The sequence below is a fragment of the Littorina saxatilis genome, linkage group LG1, assembly GCF_037325665.1.
Source record: "Littorina saxatilis isolate snail1 linkage group LG1, US_GU_Lsax_2.0, whole genome shotgun sequence".
NCBI classification, from domain to species: domain Eukaryota; kingdom Metazoa; phylum Mollusca; class Gastropoda; order Littorinimorpha; family Littorinidae; genus Littorina; species Littorina saxatilis.
In genome coordinates, this window is record NC_090245.1 from 20893473 (window position 1) to 20916704 (window position 23232).

At 40.5% G+C, this 23232-nt stretch overlaps 1 protein-coding gene, 1 long non-coding RNA gene and 1 other non-coding gene across 3 annotated transcripts; 1 reads left to right on the forward strand and 2 right to left on the reverse strand.

Annotated features, from left to right (window-relative positions):
- Positions 1-1264: 1264 nt before the first annotated feature.
- On the reverse strand, positions 1265-22275 carry LOC138964470 (N(6)-adenosine-methyltransferase catalytic subunit METTL3-like). Its single transcript, XM_070336438.1, has 16 exons — positions 21941-22275; positions 20544-20835; positions 20143-20206; positions 18738-18784; positions 16137-16203; positions 15414-15503; positions 14984-15020; positions 14285-14401; positions 12637-12692; positions 11496-11627; positions 6357-6544; positions 5963-6001; positions 5171-5279; positions 3058-3123; positions 2474-2586; positions 1265-1544 (listed from the first exon to the last, which is right to left on the reverse strand). Exons 1-16 carry the CDS (start codon positions 22125-22127, stop codon positions 1430-1432), a joined length of 1719 nt encoding a protein of 572 aa, XP_070192539.1. The 5' UTR covers positions 22128-22275; the 3' UTR covers positions 1265-1429.
- LOC138964462 (uncharacterized) lies at positions 8812-11382 on the reverse strand. Its single transcript, XR_011455112.1, has 2 exons — positions 10703-11382; positions 8812-9528 (listed from the first exon to the last, which is right to left on the reverse strand). It is a non-coding gene; the product is annotated as an uncharacterized lncRNA (long non-coding RNA).
- A 256-nt stretch (positions 22276-22531) lies between the features above and the next one.
- On the forward strand, positions 22532-22603 carry Trnae-cuc (transfer RNA glutamic acid (anticodon CUC)). The gene has a single exon. It is a non-coding gene; the product is annotated as a tRNA-Glu (tRNA).
- Positions 22604-23232: the final 629 nt, after the last annotated feature.

A 23232-nucleotide genomic window follows, 5' to 3' on the forward strand; every position in this document is an offset into this window, starting at 1 on the left:
CTCATATTGATTGATTGATTGATATAACCGATCTACATTATGAACTGTTACATTATAACCAATTCCGACTGTGCAGGCAAAACACCTACAGTAAATGCAACTACAGGGAATGCACCCACTTTCCTTCCTCCAACACGGATGGCCTACCCTGTGATCTAGCCAGCTTCTGTCTCACCCCTGAAAACAACAACAACCATGGAATAGAAAGGGTATAAATCTACAGCCGAATTTCTAACATTCAGAAATTGTTCTGTTGCAAATTTGTCGGTTCGCTGAGCTAAAATAGTGGCCGCTGTGAGCGAGAATTCTGCAGAAAAACGATCTGTTGATCAGCTTGTGTGCACAGCTTCGGTTTTACCAGTGGGTCAGATGCTCTTGCGTTTCAAGTATTAAAAACAAAAATAATGACGTGCCGTCCACAATCAATCTTTATTGTTGATTCACATGACTCATTTCAATCATCAGTAATGATCTTTTTGTATTGCTTTGTTTACTTTTCACTTACCTCAGCCACAAACTCCACCTCCCCTTCGAAATTCTCCTTCTTCTCCATGTGTTGAACGACTGCACCGGAAGTAAAGATACTGTCAAAACCTCTCGCAGCCGCAGACGGGAGTTCGAAACAGGGCCAGCGCTGGCGCACGCGCGGAGTTGCGATCCTGTCAAGGGATATCTATGCTCCAACACGGATGGCCTACCCTGTGATCTAGCCAGCTTCTGTCTGACCCTTCCTGCCGTCAAGGCGGTGACAGAGCAACCCAGGCATGGACAGGCCGCTGACGCTCCGGGTGATTAGAAGCTCCTTCTTCCATAGGTTGACGTTGTTTAGATCTTTGAAACTTCACACACTTCAAGGGTTGGATGCCTTCTAGACATCAACCGAGTCTGGTTGACCCTTGTCGATTTCCAAGGTCACAGCAGGCAATTTCTAGGTTACAGCGGGGTCAAGTTTGTTTGCAAAAATTGAAAACATATTATATTTGCTTGAAGGCTTTTGAAGTCAGAGCTTTGAAACTTCATACACTGTCTAGGGTTTGGACTAAAGTAAGATGAGTCAGTGGTATAACTACCAGGTTGATATTTTATGGTTGGGAGGAAAAAAAGAGTCAGAAATCAGAAACATTGACTTTTTTTCTTGGCCTTATCCAACATTTTCTTTTTGCCTCTCACCCACAAACACACCTCACACACACACACACACACACACACACACACACACACATGCAAGCTCTTTCACTACATACATCAATTGTAACACACAATGTTACTGTGTGCAATTTATTTACATTTACACATCAATGTACAAACAAAACAAGTAGAATGCTGACATTTCCAACGTAGCACTAAAACTGCAACACTGGATTTGAACACTTGTCCTGAAGGTGAAATATACAGTCTTTGATTTGTTCCAACACTGGCGTTTTCCATGTTACCTCTTTTGAGGTGGATTCATGCAGTTCCCATCGGGATATTTTTCACGGAACAACTTGACAATGTCGGGATCCTTGAGACAGACGCCTTCCACTTGGTTGCCAAGGGTGATCCTGAAGTTACAAAAAAGACATTTCTTTCAGGTTAGCCTACACAGTGTGGGAAGCACACACGAAACCAAAAAGAAAACAATAACGACAACAACCAACAACACAAATTTCTCTTTCCTTTATTGTTGCTTGGGTGCAAGAGTAAAAAAAATCATATTCCCCTTGTTTTCACGGCATAAGATTCGTCTCACCGAAACGAATAACAGGGGTGAGGGGTTCCAAGGCGCCAAAGCTGAAGGGGAAGGATTCTGATCAACGTGAACTCTCCTCGCCTTTGCTGTTGCTCATATGCACTTATTGATTTATTTATACGGGAGATTTATATAGCGCTTGACATTCTCTAAGCGCTTTACATATTAATTTCTGCCGTGTGAGATGGAATTTTTTACACAATATATCACGCATTCACATAGGCCAGTAAATCTCAAGCCATTACGGCGAATATTTACTTTTCACGGCCTATTATTCCAAGTCACACGGGTATTTGGTGGACATTTTTTATCTATGCCTATACATTTTTGCCAGGAAAGACCCTTTTGTCAATCGTGGGATCTTTAACGTGCACACCCCAATGTGTACACGAAGGGACCTCGGTTTTTCGTCTCATCCGAAAGACTAGCACTTATCCATGAAAGCTGAAGTTGTACCACAAATCACACAAAACATGAACATGTTGCCTTTCCCTGAATGACTGATGGAAAGACCTATTGTGTAAGTAAGTAAGTATGGTTTACAGCCCCTTTTCTTGTTGACTGCAATCAACACCAATAACTTGATAGCAAAAAACAATCAGCCAGCACTCTAACCTTAGCTGCAGTTAAACCGACATGACACAGAGGAAAGATTGACAGTGTTATTGCTATGCACAAGTGCCCAGCTTGCTTTAATAACAGCACTTAGTACCTAGCTTGCTTTGCTCTGCAGTCACTTACCAGTTGGGTTGAACGTTGTGTGGGCGACCAAACAGTTCCACTTTACGCGTGCCAGGAGACAGTCGCTCAATGATGCCGTAGATCTCATCCGGTTTGTGGCTAGTGGCTCTTACCTGTCAACGGAAATCACATGTAAAACAAACGTTCAAAATAAATACTACACAGCTAGATATGGCCAGGCTTTTACATGGGAGAAAACCATCACTCCACTCGGACACATATAAAAAATTAACACCCCGACTGCTTTCTGCCATGAGTTAGATTTTTTTGATGAATTAATTTCTCAAAAGGCCACCAGTGACTTTGCAAAATTATTCATAAACAAACTGCACATAGAGAACCCAGGCTGTTTATTTTTGGTATGTGACCAAGTGGAAGATGGTATTATCCTATGTAACTAGCGGGCCAGATCTGACACGGAGAGCCAAACAGGAAGGAGTGTGCCTTTAACAGACAGAGGCATACGACAGCTGATCAGAGATGGTTCGCATTTGCTTTGTTTTAGCTTGAGTAAGCATCAATATTGCATCTGTGAACAAAGAATTAAACAACAGCATCAGCAAAGAGATTATGGATGGACTCACCTCAGCCACTATGACGTCACAGTCCAGACCTTTGTTCACACCTTTAGGGTTCCCCTTCACACCGACCTGCACACACACACCACACACGAAACACTCCTTAAGATTAGGCCAATACAGTGGAACCCCCCTTTTAAGACTTCTAAAAATGTGGGAAAATCAGGTCTTACAAAGGAGGGAGTATGAAGCAAGATTTCTCCAATGTGATTTTGTGTGTGTGTTTTGTTGTGGTCTACCAGATTATGAGGTTATCTTTCATGTGTTCCATCTTACTATCACACAGACAGTGCAGTCACCAACCCACGCATCAGTCCTTTTGAAGGCATTTACACACAAGGTTGGTATGATTCTGTCCGCTTCGAGTCTTCACTGAACGGTGACTGGGAAATGAAAGAGACATCCCACGCCACACATTGGCCTCAAACCAAGAATGGTAGCAAACCAACGGGTTACAAACCCAGCACGCTACAACTTTAACTACAGTACTACCGCTCACAAGGATCTTCTTCTTCTTTGTTCATGGGCTGTAACTCCCTCCATCACTCATGTTTTTGCATGAGTGGGTTTTTACGTGTATGACCTTTTTTACCTCGCCATTCCGGCAGCATACGCCAATTTCGGGGGAAGCATGCTAGGTATTTTAGTGTTTATATAACCCACCAAACTCTGACATGGATTACAGGATCTTTTCCGTGCGCACTTGGTCTTGTGCTTGCATGTACACACGAAGGGGGATAAGGCACTAGCAGGTCTGCACATAAGTTCGTTTGTTTGTTTGTTTGCTTAACGCCCAGCCGACCACGAAGGGCCATATCAGGGCGGTGCTGCTTTGACATATAACGTGCGCCACACACAAGACAGAAGTCGCAGCACAGGCTTCGTGTCTCACCCAGTCACATTATTCTGACACCGGACCAACCAGTCCTAGCACTAACCCCATAATGCCAGACGCCAGGCGGAGCAGCCACTAGATTGCCATTTTTTAAAGTCTTAGGTATGACCCGGCCGGGGTTCGAACCCACGACCTCCCGGTCACGGGGCGGACGCCTTACCACTAGGCCAACCATGCCGGTTCTGCACATAAGTTACCTGGGAGATCGGAAAAAAGGATCTGAAAGGATAGAAAACCTACTTTGTTCAAGAAAGTGAAAATGTGAACTGACACTGCTTAATATGATCCTTGCAAGTTCTGAAGATCTCCCTTCTGAATTGTACACCTCCAGGAACTTAAGCACTAACAAGTCGCGTAAGGCGAAAATACAACATTTAGTCAAGTAGCTGTCGAACTCACAGAATGAAACTGAACGTAGCATCGTCAGTCCACCGCTCACGGCAAAGGCAGTGAAATTGACAAGAAGAGCGGGGTAGTAGTTGCGCTAAGAAGGATAGCACGCTTTTCTGTACCTCTCTTCGTTTTAACTTTCTGGGCGTGTTTTTAATCCAAACATATCATATCTATATGTTTTTGGAATCAGGAACCGACAAGGAATAAGATGAAAGTGTTTTTAAATTGATTTCGACAATTTAATTTTGATAATAATGTTTATGTATTTAATTTTCAGAGATTGTTTTTAATCCAAATATAACATATTTATATGTTTTTGGAATTAGAAAATAATGGAAAATAAGATGAACGTAAATTTGAATCGTTTTATACATTTTTTGTTTTTTTTTACAATTTTCCGATTTTTAATGACCAAAGTCATCAATTAATTTTAAAGCCACCAAGCTGAAATGCAATACCGAAGTTTGGGCTTCGTCGAAGATTACTTGACCAAAATTTCAACCAATTTGGTTGAAAAATGAGAGCGTGACAGTGCCGCCTCAACTTTCACGAAAAGCCGGATATGACGTCATCAAAGACATTTATCAAAAAAATGAAAAAAACGTATGGGGATATCATACCCAGGAACTCTCATATCAAATTTCATAAAGATCGGTCCAGTAGTTTGGTCTGAATCGCTCTACACACACACACACACACACACACACACACACACACACGCACAGACACACACACATACACCACACCCTCGTCTCGATTCCCCCCTCTACGTTAAAACATTTAGTCAAAACTTGACTAAATGTAAAAAGGACAACTGCATCAAGTACTGACCAGACAATGCTCCTTGCCGTGGTTCAGCCAGTGACCTGTGCGTCCTGTGCGGATGATTCTCTGAAGCTGGTTGGTCTTCACCCAGATGATTTCATCACACCGCTTGTATCTGAAAACAATGCCACAGTCAACATATCCCCAGACCTCTCCTGAACTTGATGATAACTTAGACATCGGAACATGTCAATTAATAAACAAAACCAAATACACGCAAAAATAGATCAACAAAAGTGTTACTGGTAACTATCTTTACACCCCGAGTTAGTTACCCTGAACTTTACATTAACATAGCACACTACATTGGGGTGTGCACGTTAAAGATCCCACGATTGACAAAAGGGTCTTTCCTGGCAAAATTGTATAGGCATAGATAAAAAAAATGTCCACCAAATACCCTTGTGACTTGGAATAAAGGCAGTGAAAGGTGAATGCTCGCCCTAATAGGCTTGAGGTTTGCTGGCCGATGTGAATGCGTGATATATTGTGTAAAAAAAATTCCATCTCACACGGCAAAAATTAATATGTAAAGCGCATTGAGCATATATATGATTATGCGCTATAGCAAATGTCCATTATTATTATTATTATTATTATTATAGCAAAAAAATCCCCCTCTCTTTTTGTTAAAACTGAAAGCAACTTGCAGAACACCTTTGGCCTCATCACAGACCTTTTTTGTCTCGACTGGGATATAATGATGTGCTCTTGTTTCCAACTCAACCAACACTGGTTTTACGGGTACAAATGACAACTGTTGATGAATCATTAACTTCTCAGTATTCAATTGCTCACCCCCATGTATCCAAGCATTCCCGTCCAAGCTCCATAGCCCTGTAAATAGTGAATAAGAAATTAATCAGTCATGTGAATTATGAAGATAATGAGAGGAGAATAAGGGAAAAGTACTGATAAAACTGAGGCATAAAATAATAGTATAGGGAGTTTTGTCATTCTGTACATTCGTGTGTGTGTGTGTGTGTGTTTTTTCCCATGTCTGTGTGTGTTCACCTGTCTGTCTGTCAGCTCTACACAGACATGGAAAATGAACCAATTTGCATCTTACTTGTGATGAAAAGGGTGCTGTCAGACTGAAGGTGTGATTGCGAAAGTGTTACAAATACTCTCTCTCCTTTTCCTCTCTCCACATACACCAACACCAGCACAACCACAAATAGAAGTCACCGACCTCCCAGTGACCCACAGGAAGATGAATCCTTCGTCCTGCAGACTAGGAAGATCCAGCCGTCTCATCTCGTCATCTCCCATCGTGCCGTAGGGAAGCTCCATGTGAATGTCCCAGGGCGGGTCTGCCATCACCACCGCACACTTGCCCAACACCGACATGTCGAACGATCGCAGGTCACATTGGATATACTAAAACGCAAACGACAAGTTCAGATGTTGGATTCTGAAATCTTCATTTTCACCGAAATAAATAACAGTGAGCAAAGAGGCAATCCATTCAAGGAAGCATTAGTTTCAAGGAAATGAATAACGCTGGGGTTCCAGGGGGCTGTGTAGGTCCCAGGACGGGGTCCAGGGAAAGAGCCCTCCAGAAACTGAAGCATTTTGGCCTTGTAAATATGAATTTAACCCCTCTGATGAAAGATATATTGTGCATGTAAAAATGTTAAAAAAAAACCCACTATTTTTCCCTCTCATCGTGTAGTTTTTTTTTTATACATGTTTTGTTTTGTTTGCTTTTGTGGAAATCCGCAAAATCAGGGAGATTTGGATTGCTTTGCATAGTTGTGGGTTATACATACTTTTTAAGTGTTGATTTTGACTTACAAAAACCATTCAACTGGGGCTTCGAAATTTACATAAAGTCATAAATTTATGTTCCCATGAAAAACAGAGTATGACTGCCTATATGGCAGGGAAGAAACGTCCATACACAGAAAAACCAACGCCTGCCCATGGGAGCTGCAGCCTAGTAACTGAGAGTACATTTATGTCAAAATCTCATATCTGGAACTTATTTTATTGGAATTTGTTGGCCACAACTCCCACAGACACAAAACTTTTACAAGCTGACCTTTACATCTATGATCGGTTTGTTTAGTGCGCCATTAAGGTGGCCACATTCTTTTGGGGAAAATGAAAAAGCCTACTTGGGGGAGGGTTTGATGTCTGCAACATTGATATAAAAAATGGGCTATTTCATGTTTTAAGGGGGGACAGGGTAGGCAAGCACTTTTTTTTTTTATTTTGGAAACAGCTTGCTGCTTGTTTGATTTTTGCAAGCAGAATAACCTAATTAAGGGAAACCATTTTAAATTTTGAGTGAAAAGCAATTTTTGGGGGTTTTATTCACCAAAATGTGAGAAAAACGTTATAAAATGTGCTTTTTTTAAAATGTTGCAGTTTGTGAACCAGTGCATGTTTTGATCCAATTTTTCTTCTTTGCAGCAATATGTGTGTGTTTAATAATTCTGTGTATCGAAAAGCATTTCTAAGCAATATATTATTTTAATTTAGGATTTTCAGTTACCGGTTCAGTTTTGATAAGAAAAATACATGAAATCCTAACTGTCAGACTCATAAAAACCCAACCAATGCACTGAACTCTTATTCCATACACAGAACTGATGCTGTACAACTCATAAACAACATATACAAAAACTGAACAAATCCATCAAGCCTTTCAAAAGTTGCAACATTTTAATTGTAGCATTTTGTCTGAAAATTACATTCAGAGAAAACAGCATTTTAAAGATTTGAACCAGTACATAAAAAAACCAGTAGCACAGTGCACCCTGAATTCATATGTTTTTATCAGAATGACCACTTTACTATGTAGGGAAAAGGATTTGACAATCAAATTATTAGGATTTTTTTTATATACATCATATGAAAACAGCCATCTTTGTTTGTACCGATATGAAAACATGAATCAGAACCAAACTGTCAGACTCATAAAAACCCAACCAATGCACTTAACTCTTATTCCATACACAAAACTGACGCTTTACAAATCATAAACAACATAAACAAAAATGAAACAAATCCATCAAGCCATTCAAAAGTTGCAACATTTTAATTACAGATGTTTGTCTGAAAATTACATTCAGAGAAAACAGCATTTGAAAGATTCCAACCAGTACCTCAAACTAGTAGCACAGTGCAGCCTGAATTGATATGTTTTTATAAGAATAACCACTTTACTATGATGGGGAAATGATTTGACGATCAAATTATCCAGACTTTTTTTAAAAAATCATTTGAAAACTCATCTATGTTAGTGCAGATATGAATCAAAACGAAACTGTCGGACTCATAAAAACACAAGGAATCCACTGTATTCTTATTCCATGCACAGAAATGGTGCTTCACAAATCATAAACAACATATACAAAATTGGAACAAATCCATCTTGCCATTCAAAAGTTACATTTTAATTACCACATTTTGTCTCAAATTACATGTAGAGAAAACAGCATGTAAAAGAGTCTCACTAGTACCCCGGTAAACTAGTACCACAGTAGAGCTTGAATTAATGGGGTGTTTTTTTTTTTAACCAGAATAACACTTTAACTATGAAGGGGAAATGATTTGATAATCAAATTATCAGATTTTTTTTATTTAAAAAAAAATTATATGAAAACATTAAAAAAGTCAATTATCTGTGTTTGTGCTGATATGAAAATATTGATCAGAACCAAACTGTCAGACTCATAAAAACCCAACGGATGCACTGATTTCTTATTCCATTGCATAGAAATGATGCTTCAACATCAACAACATTACATAATTATATATATACACAAATGGAACAAAACTATCAAGCCATTCAAAAGTTGCAACATTTTAATTACAGTATTTCTGTGCTCAATCCTAACACTGCAGCAAATTTCTGTAAAGCTGAATGTCCCTTTCCATGTACCAACTTGGTCATACGCGGATTATTTAAAATGCAACTTTACCACCCGAAGCGTTGCAAACACCGGGAGAAGAGTAAACAACTGCAGACTTGAATGGACACTCATATGCACTCCAGATGCAGGGCCTGTGCAAATCCTTGGGCTGATGCATCACCTTCTTTCATAATCAGACTGCTATCAGACAAGCATTCAGTACAGGATATAAACCTTTCAGCAATAGATTGAGCTGATCAATGTTGACAAAAGCCCAACACATGTCAGCGGAGTGACGTTGCACAGTACCAGTATCCATATCTGCTTGTGATGGGTCAGAAGATGGCAAAATATCTGTATCTTCTTATGGTTGGTCAGAAGATGGCAAAGCTGATGTTTCTGCTGTGGAAGAGGGTAGTTCCTGTTTAGCAAACTTTTCCATCAGGTCAATCTTTCTCCTCGCTGCCACCACAGGAGGACTGGCTCTCCCCTTGCTCCAACCTAATAAATACACAAACACTGATTTAATATTTGATACAACTGTCCATGGTTTTTGTTTGTTATAAGCTGCAAATTTTAAGACTCAATATAAACGTCAACAAGTGCTTGTACTTTATTTTGCAAATGACCATGTTACATGGGGTGTACCTCAACTTTTTGGCGAGGCTGGTAAATCAGAAATCCCAATCAGCCCCCAACCACTGAACCAGGCGGGTTTTCTTACAACCACCTCAGCGGCTCGTACCCACATATGTCGGTTGACGAACACACACACACACACAAAAGACATTCATTAATTGGCCCCTATCACAAAATGTACATGTCAAGTTTACTATGGGATTTGAGTAACCACACAATCACATACACACAGGAACTAATACTGAAACTAGCTGAATTATTTTCTTTCTTTCTTTCTTTCTTTCTTTTCATATTTTTCTTTTAAAATTAATTTATTTCATCACACTTGCTATGTATTTGCTTGTTTCTTGTCTGTTGTCTGTTTTGTGTGTGTGTGTTCTGTGTGTGTGTATACATTTTCAGATTTCCTAAACCTAGCACTGTTTGCAGGTGATCTTTATGCTTTTGATTCATGAGTTGCATCCCCAGTCCTTTAGTTTAACTCTTTTTTTTTTCTTTGGTGAAGTAAATTGGATCTATTTTTTTTATTCCTTAGTTAATGGAAAAGATTTGACAACAATATTGCTGTCAATGATAGGTTGGTCAGCCATGCTGGTGTAAACCAATCCTTTAGAATTAGAGAACGCTCTCTAGTAGGGTACTTATTTTCCTACGGTCAATGACCAGAAACAGAAACTGTGTCAGTCGTACATCGCTCAGATGCTGCTTCTCAGTTTGACCCCAGACAAAGAATACTGATGACATGTTACACCATAGTAAGCTCTCAAGGACTGGCCAGCGAAGAACAATAAAATAGGGGTTGTGAAGACGATCACGATATCACAGAGATGATCGAGGGAGGGAGGGGGGGGGGGGTGTGCGGCGGCGGCATGGTCAGTGAATTGGATCAAGAAACCCGCAAAATACTTCAGACACAAACTGTTTATCATTTACCTGCAAACCCTAACACATTCTTACAACAACAACAACATAACGATGTGCAATAAATCACGTTGTCAAACAAACAAGATCGAAAAGAGAAAGAAGCAAAACCCACCTCGTCGAGTCAAGAATCTTAGAATGTCGTCTGCTCAAATACGATCATGTTGGTTCATTTCGGAGTGTTGTTACTTCCTTCTACTGTTCGCTGCTGCTGGTTCATCTTTCTCTGATATTTCTTGCCACTATGCCGAACATTTCCAATGTTAGGGTTGTTCTCCGCAGCTCAAAACTTTGAAAAATGCTGCTGAATCGGTGAAAACGTCATGGATTTGTTGACACCGGGGGACTGATAAGTTGTCTACTGCGCTTGCGCCAAATGCCTTTGACCTACATATATTTGCATATATTAATTCCGGGGTTTCGGTTGGAACGGATTCTCTCTCTTTGTGCCTATGTCAACGGAAATTCCCCAACGGTGATGACGTCATCTTGAAGAACGGAAATTTCCACACAGTTTGAACAGCGAAGGGTCATGTCATGTGCGCACATTTACCAGCACGGAGTATCCAAAGTTGACCATTTTTTCGATTTTTTTGATAAAACACAGACAAAAACAACAAAACATCGGTTTGAAAATGGTTTTATTTACATGAATACATGTCTAAAATGACAAAAGCAGATTATTGAATGCATTCCAGGATGTTCAAAGGTGTGAAAAATGCAACAACCCCAAAAAGGTGTATGAGACCAAAAATAACTCATTTTGCCTACCCGGTCTGCCCTTAAACACTCTTAGATTGACAAAAAAAGTGTATTTACGCATGATTATCTCTGAAAACTGTTGGGATCGTTGAAACAGCCAAGGTAAACACTGATCACATACACCATGCACCGAGCTCGTCTCTCACCTGTGGAGGAAACATGGTGATGGAGGAATCTCCATGTGATGCTTGTGACGCCTGCTGTGCCAGCGTAGCTTCCTTCTTCATCAGCGCTGTCTCGTCGCTCTTTGTCACCGTCTCTACTTCATAATGCACATACTGCAACATAGGCATTAGATATAATGCATTAGTCTTAGATCTCGACGAATTTTCAAACAGCCATTAGATTCATTGTTCATCAGATCTATTGCTTAAGTAGCACTGTTTACTTTACTTGCTGGTATAACTGATAAGAAACATGCTTCACATGACCATCTCTGTTTAGAATAAAAAAAACAAGAATGGCAAGTGATTGGATCGTTTACTTTTTGACACAATAATTTGTTACAATAACTTATCATGCTTGGTTTTTTTTATCCAGAATTTGGGAACGTTACCAGTCTATCTGTTTTTATTTCATTTATATCTTTGTTTTACATTAAGCACAATGCACTGGAACGATTTGCTGACACCAAGTGGTATCAGACAAACATCTCTTACGTAGCTAAAGTAAAGCTGATCAATTTTGCTAGCAAGTAGAAAAGTCAAAAGATGTATACTCCAAAGAAAATATTTGTAGCAGCTAAATTGTTCTTGTTTGTAGTACTACTACTAGGAAACCCCATTTCAAGACCCCTGATTTAAGATTTCTCGCCTTTTAAGACCTTGCTTCTTCAATTTTTTTGTTCATAACCTCTGTGAATTTACCTCCATTTAAATACTCCCCCCTTTTGACATTTAAGACCTGATTTTTTTCAGATTTTTTTAGGGTCTTGAAAAGGAGTTCCACTACAGCCCGGTAGCTCAGATGGTAGAGCACTGGACTTGTGATCGGAAGGTCGCAGGTTCGAATTCGGGCCGGGACGGACACGGGTCAACTTTATGTGCAGACCCAGAGACGGAAGCCATGTCCCACCCCCGTGTCATCACAATGGCACGTAAAAGACCTTGGTCATTCTGCCATAAGTGCAGGTGGCTGAATACACCTAAACACGCAGACACCTGGGTAGCGCGACTCCGTTGCTGCTAGCTTTCCACTGGGAGGAAGCGACCCGAATTTCCCAGCGATGGGACAATAAAGTAATGAAAATGAAAAAATGAAATGAAAAAATGAAAAGCGTCCACCCACCTTGCACGTGTCCATGTGAAAACAGGTGTTGAGGAAAGAGCAGTCACCCAAGGATTCTGTGACAGAAACATCAGTCAACATGTGGGTTAACATCAAGAAGAATCTCATAAGGTAAAGGTAACCGTCTCTGAGTATTATTTGTCACTGAAAATAGATCAGAACATACAAGAAAAGGAACAAAATACTTTCTAAAATTTAAAATCACTTATTTCCCTCACACTCACAGGTTCATGACTATGCCAAGAACTATAACCCTGCTTTAAGAGTGCCCTACCACAAAACAGATGAGGCATATTCTGTACGCTCTGTTGCTGTGTGGAGATAGGGCAAACTGTTCAAATTAAAGGCTCTCTTGGTAGTTGATTGACATGAAAAACCACATACACTGATCAATAACTCACAGCTCTTTTTGTCAGTGTTTGCAGCATACATGTACTAACTCTGGGTTTGATTTACAGTTAAAACCTCTGTTTTAAGACTCCCCCCTTTAAGAACTTACTTTCTCAGTTTCTCTACATTACCTCTGTAAATTTACCTCCATTATAAGACCCCCTCCTTTTTAAGACCTGATTTTCTCAGATTCTTGGAGATCGTAAGAGGGGGATTCAACTATAAATACAGTTTAAGACCCTGTTTTGTCCGACTTTGTGTTCATACCCTCTGTAAATGTACCTCCATTCTAAGACCCCCTCCTTTTTACATTGAGTCAAGTTTTGACTAAATGTTTTAACATAGAGGGGGAATCGAGACGAGGGTCGTGGTGTATGTGTGTGTGTCTGTGTGTAGAGTGATTCAGAGTAAACTACTAGACCGATTTTTATGAAATTTTTCATGAGAGTTCCTGGGTATGATATCCCCAGACAGTTTTTTCATTTTTTCGATAAATGTCTTTGATGACGTCATATCCGGCATTTTGTAAAAGTTGAGGCGGCACTGTCACACCCCCATTCTTCAATAAAATTGATTGAAATTTTGGCCAAGCAATCTTCGACGAAGGCCGGACTTTGGTATTGCATTTCAGCTTGGAGGCTTAATAATTAATTAATGACTTTTCTTCATTAAATATCTGAATTGTAATTAAAATTATTTTTTTATAAAACGATTCAAAATTACGTTTATCGTATTCTTTATCATTTTCTGATTCCAAAAACATATAAATATGTTATATTCGGATTAAAAACAACCTCTGAAAATTAAAAATATAAAAATTATGATTAAAATAAAATTTCCGAAATCGATTTAAAAACAATTTCATCTTATTCCTTGTCCATTCCTGATTCCAAAAACATATAGATATGATATGTTTGGATTAAAAACACGTTCAGAGAGTTAAAAAGAATAGAGATATAGAAAAGCGTGCTATCCTCCTCAGCGCAACCGCTACCGCGCTTTTCTGGATTGTTAATTTCACTGCCTTTGCCACGAGCGGTGGACAGACGATGCTACGAGTGTACGGTCTTGCGGAAAAAATGCAATGCGTTCAGTTTCATTCTGTGAGTTCGACTGAGCTTGACTAAATGTTGTATTTTCGCCTTACGCGACCACTTGTTAAGACCTGATTTTCTCAGATTCTTGGAGGTCTTGAGAGGGGGGTTCCACTGTAATATACATACATACATACATACAAACACAATTCAGCTTCACCTACCATCTGTATGTTTCTGTATGATTTTCCTGAAGTGGAGTTTGCTGCATGGAGCGCCGTCAAAGTACTTTCTGCACTCCTCCTTCACACCATAGGGACAGAACTCCTTCAGCTGAGCTCCTGAACATCAACCATTTGGCAAAACCTTGTATCACTGGTTCAAAGGAATAGCTTGTAAACATATGACAAAATAAAGCAAAACAAGGTTCAAATGAACAGCTGATAAAAAAAACCATGACGAAACAACGCAACACAAAATGACATGCATCAAAGAAATTATAACACTGGATATATAGTTCTCCCAAAACAAAGATTGCAGCAACAAAAAGTTTGTGTGAAAAAGAGTTTTAAGCACAGCAACACTTATTTTGTTTAAACATGCAGTGACCAACACAGACCAGAGACCAAATTGTCTTTTCTTGGCAGCAGAGAGATGTTATCAGTCTTTTCTTGGGAAGCTGACAGATGTTACCAAAATGTCTGTTCTTAGTCATCAAGGGGGAGATGTTATTGTTACCAAATAGACATTTTCCGGAAATAACTCTGTCAGGATTTTTAAGCGTTGTGGAAGAGTTGAGCCCCACTATAGTGTACATCGAGCAGTATCATCCCGATACAATAACACCTGGTCGACCAGTCAAAACCAGCAATCGCAGCGAATAACTGACTTTGTTGTGTATGTTATTTGTGCGAAATGCTCACCTCCACGTGTTTGGAATTTTTCATTCAGATACTTTTCCTGCAAAAGAAAGAAAATATTAATCAAAATTATACACCGGAAGGCTCTTTTTCAGCATAGTCAGAAACTTTCTTTAGCTGTTTCAGCAAAGTTTCTCTCAATAAATTTCGGACAAACTTGAGACACTAGATCTCTTTCAGCATAGTCAGCAAATTCTTCCACTGTTTCAGGACAATTTCTCTCAATAAATTTTCAACAAACCATTCTGGTATAACCTACACCTCTTTAAAAATATTTCCCTTAGTTTTACACAGCTTGAAGGTCAACGAAAAATTGCAGGCAAAATTACTACCACACAAAATAACAAAATAGAATCCCATGAATTTCATTATGATTCAGAGCAAGAAAATTTGAAATATTTCCTCAAATAAGAACAAAGCCTCTGAACTCTACCTTGGCAGTGGTTTTGCTTAGAAGCTCCAGAATTTCTTCATTGGTTTGCTTCTCTTCCCTTTCTTTTGTGGACTGCATGGACAGCAAGCTCTGAAATGAGACGGTATGCACTTAAAGCCATATGTACTCGCTGACAATACACGCTAATTGCTTTACCAACAGCTGGAGACATGCTAAATTAAGTTCCCTGCAAAATATTGTGGTCTAGGACCCCTTCAATGTTGAGATATGTTAATTTTCATTTTGATCTGGATCGTCCTATTTATAGATTTGCCAACAGAGGTAGCGTTGACGCAAGGGAAATAACTCTGCGTCTTTGTTTACATCCAAAGTTTTTGAGACTCTAAAACAAGCTGTAATGCATGTATATGGTCCGCGCATGGCGACATATCGTCATTACATGGTCTTATGGTGCGTTTGACATCGATTATGGGCAAACTACACTTTGTAAACACGGGAGCGCGTACATATGCCTTTAAGGCAATGAGCGGCAGTAAAATTAAACTTGGAGAATACATGGAATAACCTAGTTTTCTGGGTAGTTATTGAAGAGACTTATACAAATAAATGGAAAAATTTTAAATACTAATGAACACATACTGCCGTTGCTATGGAAACAGCCACCATATTGGATTTCTAGGAAACGGTTTTACAGCAACATCTTACATCAGACATGCATAATATTTGGCACAAAAATGAAACAAAGATGATAGCAGCACTAACCTCAATGTCATCCATTTTTGCAGGCTTGGCTGTCTTGCTGGGAGGTCCTGCTCCATCTTTATCATCACTGTCGACATGAAACAGTCATACAGTGGAACCCCCCTGTTAGGAAACGCTACCGTTGCTGAGCTTTGGTTCAGTTTTGTGTGTTGCATGTAGTTGACTTATTTGTACTTTGTGGGAAAGTACCGATATTATATTTTGTAAACACAATATTTATGCTTGGACGAGAATGCAGGTGAACTTTCTAGTCCTGTCAAAACAAGTTGTTTACCATGCTGTTTTAGTCGTGAGTTCGTGGCGTTCGTTCGGATTAAGTGCGTCGGCGCTTTTGATGTACGTCATAGAGAATGTCGCTAGTTTAGTCCATGCACGGCTCGTATAATGTAGTTGTATCATGTTCGGTCTGGAATATTCTCGAGATTGAGTATTTACTATATATGCCAGTGCGATTTGTATGTAAAAAAAGCTTCTACTTTGAGATCTGCTACGTTGTGCAGTTGTATGTATTGAATGCTGAATAAGTCCTCGAACTCAATTTGACGAGTTGTTTTCTGCTGCTGCGAAGACGGGCGACGTAGAATAAAAGAACACAACTATACGACATTTGAGAACTTGTGGCAATCTCAAGTGTCATGTAACAATTGGGGGCCAAGCCAAGGATCTACGTTTAACGCCAAGGGTTTTCCAGCAACAAGGACTAGTGTCAAGACAGTCACAGGAGGTAGCCATCAATCGGGTGTATCCTGAGGGATCAGTATTGAGACTACGGAACCGTGGATTCGGTGTGACTGGTGAAGAGTTTGGTAATCGCCGCAGCTCGGTACGGTGAGCGACGCCGGAGTGTATCGGGATTACAGAGGTTAGCTGCCGTTTGGACGAGACGGACTTCGTCGCGGAGCTAGTGCATTAATACTACGAAATACGACTGAGGTACGTCGTGTACGTATCGTGAGCAGAGTGCGCCGTCACGTTAGACGAGGAGGGTGGCAGCCTGCGTCTACGAAGGTGAACAGCGACGAGAGAAGCATCGGAGGTGCAGTAGAGACTGTGTTCTTTTAGAAGACTACATTCGTCTACGTTCGGGGCTGTGAAAGAATACAGACGAACGCACCGGAAAAGACCAGAATGGCTGAGTTCTGGGGAAAAGGAATTGAACTGGGACTAAAAGGCAAGCAGTTGACGGAGTTCGTCGAGTCCCAGACACGACTCCTGGCGCAGCGTGAAGAAAGACAAGCGCAGCGTGAAGAAAGACAAGCGCAGCGTGAGCGTGAAGAACGACAAGCGCAAAAAAAGCTTCTACTTTGAGATCTGCTACGTTGTGCAGTTGTATGTATTGAATGCTGAATAAATCCTCGAACTCAATTTGACGAGTTGTTTTCTGCTGCTGCGAAGACGGGCGACGTCGAATAAAAGAACACAACTATACGACATTTGAGAACTTGTGGCAATCTCAAGTGTCGTGTAACACCCCCACATAAGACCTCCAAAAATTGATAAAATCGGGTCCCTAAAAAAGGAGGGAGTCTTATAATGGGGGTACTTCTTCTTCTTCTGCGTTCGTGGGCTGAAACTCCCACGTACACTCGTGTTTTTTGCACAAGTGGAATTTTACGTGTATGACCGTTTTTTACCCCGCCATTTAGGCAGCCATACGCCATTTTCGGAGGAAGCATGCTAGGTATTTTCGTGTTTCTATAACCCACCGAACTCTGACATGGATTACAGGATCTTTTTCGTGCGCACTTGGTCTTGTGCTTGCGTGTACACATGGGGGTGTTCGGACACAGAGGAGAGTCTGCACACAAAGTTGACTCTGAGAAATAAATCTCTCGCCGAACGTGGGGACGAACTCACGCTGACAGCGGCCAACTGGACACAAATCCAGTGCGCTACCGACTGAGCTACATCCCCGCCCATGGGGGTACATTTACAGAGGTTATGAGCTCAAAATCTCAAAAAGCAGGGTCTTAAAGCGAGGGAGTCTTAAATTGGGGGGTCTTAAAATGGGGGTTCCACTGTTTCAGACTTCGGACACCACATGCACTTGAAGTCTATGCAAATCTTAACATTTTTCTTATTGTGAAAGTTATTAACCCCTGAGAAGTGAATTCTGACCAGAGATGGTCGACCTACAGGAGAAACTGTGGGGCCCAGCGGAGTCCCTGCGGCGAACTGCAAACTTCGTCACGTCAACGACCTTGACAGTATAGCATGGCAACGGGAACGCAGAAGAAGAAGAGTAGATAAACCCCTTTCCCTCCTTTCAGGTAATGTTCCATTCTCATCCCTATTTCATGACTAAACCAGTAAGTTCTCCTTTCTCCACCTTCCTATGTAAAAGTACAGTACCTTGAGGACTTAGAGAAGCTTACAAATATTATTCAAAACAGCAAGCTAGTGCTGCAGTCTATCCCACTCGGCTTTGGCACAACTTTGAGGCATGGAGAGACAAGGAAAAGTAAAACACAATCCCAACTTTGAAATTGTTCAGTTTACAGAACTTTAAAAACAATCTTAATCGAAGAACCATTTTTTGTGTACAATTCATTATAGCCAAAAGCACAACATGCCATTTTACCAGTGGTTAGTTTGACTTACCTCTCGTGTGCACGCTTTTTTGACTTTTCATCTGACATTTCCGCCAACTGTAAAAAATATAATTATGTACTGATTATCATTTACAAATTCAATAAAGCATACAAAAGAATGTAGAAAGAATTTGTTTTAACCTTAATCAGGGGTGGGACTCTCTTGTGATGAAAAACGAGGAAATCCCTTTTTTCTAGGGGGGTTCGGGGGGCATGCTCCCCCGAATTGTTTTTAAATGGTACATTAAAATCTGTGCAATCTGGTGCATTCTACGCCTAAAATTCAACTCGTTTGGATCAGGTAAAAAAGAAATTCTCCTTACCCCCTCCACCCCCCCCCCCCCCCCAAAAAAAAACCCAACCCCAACCAAACAAAAAACACACTTTCACACAACAATTGTAACATTGTAATGGTGCATGTTTACGTAATGAACCATGTATCCATAATCTAATACTGGCAATAGTATGATCCAAATGACGCCCAATGCATTGAAGCTCAACATGACTATTATTTATCAGGAGTTTTCAGTCAGCACAATTTAACTCTCAAGCCTCCAGTGTTCTGTTCCATCTTCACTTCTCTCCATATCACTCAGTCAACAAGTTATAGATACTGTGATGAAATGAGACGCGGAAAAATAGATTACCCCAGCGGAATTCGTAAGTTGTGTCCGCGGAAATCCGTGGATTCGCGGAAAAGTCCCACCCCTGTTAATTAATGTCAGAAATTATATAAAGCAATGCCTAAATTGTCCTGTGGTGACCTCACCTGTGACAATCTGTGTGTATCCAAATTGAGCAGACATATATACAGGATTATCCGCAGTGGCATCAATCAATCAATATGAGGTTTATATCGCGCGTAATCTGTGGGTACAGTTCTAAGCGCAGTGGCATATCATGCTATGACTTAAAAATAACATACCACTGTAAAAGCAATAGATCATGAGCAAAGTAGTCATTACAAACTGAGAAACATGTTTGATGGCAAATCGTATGATTAATCTAGATCTAAACCAATCGCAAATTTCTGTACTCTTAGTCTTACAGACCAGGGAACCCCTGTTTTGCACTTGCAGCATTCTCAAACAAACATGGTGTATTTTCAGAAAAATGAGCGTTAGCACTGCACACAGCATTTGAACATCCATGATTCAAACATGCTTCACACGCGTCCGGCACATCGTTATTGAATTTTACCAAACATTTAAAAGAAATGCTTCTTTCCATGTTTACTGACAATAAATGTAATCATGTGTCAAAACACTGGATTGGCTTCGGGATGCGCTTGTGAAGAAAAGTAGTGTAGGTTTTTTCTCGTCATATTTTTTTCCACTGATCATACTGATCGTATTCTAGACAATCATGCGTACAAAATACAGCGAAATCGTATGGGTTCCCAGGTCTGGTTTTACCTTTGAAATATCCAACGAGATGACTGTCAGATGAGTTTTGCCATCAATCTCCTTGGGAATTAGACTGAAACAAAAACAGAAGACACAGATCTGTAATTTCAATGTCAAAACAGCAAAGCACATGTGATGTATCTATTTATGCATGTCAGTTTCTAATTGCACATGTGATGTATCTATGTATGCATGTCAGTTTCTATTTGCACATGTGATGTAGATCTATGTATGCATGTCAGTTTCTATTTGCATAATATTATCAGGCAGTCTGTCATATCATGTGTGTGTGTCGGTGTGTCACTGTCAGAGAGTGATACAGACCAGGAGACAAGAATATGGAGACGCCACCTGTTGATTGTCTAACAGATCTGTGTTAGAGGAAAAAACACACACACAAACAAACAAACCTGATCATAGAGTCTGAGGCAAACTTCTTCAACAACGCTTCTACCACTGTCAGTTCCACCTCCCTGCCTAGTGCCTGCGAGGTGTGCTCTGCAATTACACTGGCATCAGACGGAATGTCCAAGGTGATATCGCACAAAACCAGGAGCAACTTTTTCTCAACTTCTGGGTCGATTTTCACTTCTGTGGAGGGTGTAGGCAAAGCTGAACCATCTCTGATTACTGGAGTTGCACTGTGTAAAACACTGCCATCTGCTGATTTTGGAGTTGTGGAAACATTTGGATTCACAGCATCTGAAACGATGTCACCCTTTTTTTTACTCTGATGGAAGTGACAAGTGTCAAAGTCAAACAAACACACAGAACACAAGGTTAAAACAATAAAAGCATATAAGCAAGGCAATGGTAATGCTACCATTTTCAAACAGTCCAGTCTTGAGATTTGACTATCTGACAAAAACACTGGACGGATGACGGATACCAAATTTTTCGGTAGCAAAATGCGTCACTCAGCACCTAATGACGGAATTGTACTGTAACTCTGCTCTGGTCTGAAATCTCGCTACCCGATCCATGTGTTCATTGCTGAGGCCGTTGCTGTTGCTTGCAGATTTACGGCACATGTTTTGACTGAATATGAGCGCGTGGTTTTTTGTTTTGTAGATTGAAGCGCAGAAATGACTCATCTTTGTCGACTCCTTTTTAATCTCCCTGTTTGCCGGAGCTAGCCACTCTCAGTAACAGTGACTCAACCGCAGGACTCTGAGATGTTCGCAAGAACCCAGTCCTCCAGGGAATAAAAAGAAGAGGAAGACTTGCAGTCCAAGATGTCCTCCGCGAGATTGCGCTCGACAGTGACAGTCAAAACGAGCATAAAGATGACGACGACTCAGATCCCAGTGTGCCGAATGAGCCAGATCTAAAAAGTGAGTGTGACCCTGAAACCAAACACCAGTACCGGTCGTGGTACTGGAAGTAATCGGGGTGGTGCACGCTGTCAATGTCATGGTGGCAGTGTTCAGACCCGTGTTTACAATATTACCTCCCTTTCCAAGATGGCCGCTGAGTTGTTACCATCGCAACATCTCACCTTATTTTCAATATTTATGAAGGACTACACAGTCTACAGGTAAGGTATCCATGTCTGTGGCCTTCTTCAGTTCTTGTACACAATTTTTAATCAAGTGGTTGGAAAATAAGAAAGTTATGGTACTTTTAATGGACTACGTTTGTTTTTATTGAATGCCTGAGGCGACTGTAGTTCAAAAAGCTTGCACTTGCTGATCCTAAAGTCATAGTACTAAGTGTCCACATAACCCAGAACGATGCATACCGAATCACACGTGAATGGCTTATTCCAATCACTCAGATAATGAGTTGTAATCAGACATAAGCTTACCTGAAGATGTTGAGGGCAGTGTACCACTCGTGTTTGGAGAAGAAGAGGCAGCGCTTGTGCTTGCGTCGCCGCCACCCATCAGTTCTGCGACCAAACCTTCCCGTTCTTTCTTGCGCTGCATCATTTTCGCTCGCAGGTTATTCTTTCGGTCCTTGACCGTCTGGATTTCATCCCACGGATCCGACATCTTGCAGCTGTAGGAAGTCTATGACGAATGAATAGAATGATCAGTTTGCACACCTAGCCAGTGCAGAAACTTTCCAAAATGAACAGAATCGGTCCTCGCTTCGATTTCTGCCGCATTTAGCTGGAAATCGCCATCTTGCGCAGGGAGTATTCTGTGTTTTCTGAGGGAAATCAAAAAACTGTCGTTGGAATGATACTGTCATCAAGAAGAAGGTCAAACACTTAGTCAGTAACACTGTTTAGTCGCAAACTTTGAGATTTAATGCTATATGTTCATAGTCTGATATACGCACATTAAGGAAACATATTGACTTTTTACAAACAACTGTATGTTATAAAGAGTACTCCCTGCCAAGTTATTCACATTCAGCTTTATATTGCTACTCTTTCACATACGTCGTAACTTCCCAAGTGGTCTAGTGGTTAGGATTTCGCGCTCTCACCGCGACGGCCGGGGTTCGATTCCCCGCTTGGGAATATTTTTTTCACCCCTGTGTAAGAATATGAATGCTACCTCATCTCAATGAAACGGCAAAGACGTATAGATCATGTGAGGTACACTGGCACTTGTTTTTCTTTCTTATTTGTTTTCCAGCACTGTCTTGATCTGGATCCGTCAGAGGCTTGTGTCAGTCAGAGGCTTGTATTTTTCGATAAATCGCTTATATTACTGAGTACGTTTACCCTTTTTCAAATGAAGTAATTTTTCTTGAAAGCATATTAATTAAGTCATGAGACAGACCACTACATTTCACAGCAAACCGGCCTTACCTCTATCTGACGCACGGACTAGGTCAGTCACACCTGCGTAACCACGTCGAGTCAGTGAACGTGTGAAGCTATTATGTGTTGGAAAGGAATTTGATGCTGATTTTATTTTATTTTATTTCATTTCTTTAAAAGAAAAACGTTTAAACAAACCTATATGCGTTGGAAAGGAATTTGATGCTGATTTTTTGGTATATATTCACTGAGGCTGTGAGGCCTTGGCGAAGACTGGCGAACAGTCTGCTGTTAGTCAGTGGTAATCATTCCTGAAGAAATGATGAGCATCCACGCCGCAACCAATATTTCACTCGCAAAATCATCAGTTAACGGTGGTCTGA

Excerpts from the sequence above, each read along its gene's own strand:
- LOC138964470 (XM_070336438.1), bottom strand. The coding sequence starts at position 22,127 with ATGTCGGATCCGTGGGATGAAATCCAGACGGTCAAGGACCGAAAGAAT. Across the intron at positions 6,545-11,495 it reads TCACCATGTTTCCTCCACAG|TATATCCAATGTGACCTGCG; the intron begins GTGAGAGACGAG and ends TTTGCGTTTTAG. Across the intron at positions 5,280-5,962 it reads GAATGCTTGGATACATGGGG|ATACAAGCGGTGTGATGAAA; the intron begins GTGAGCAATTGA and ends CATTGTTTTCAG.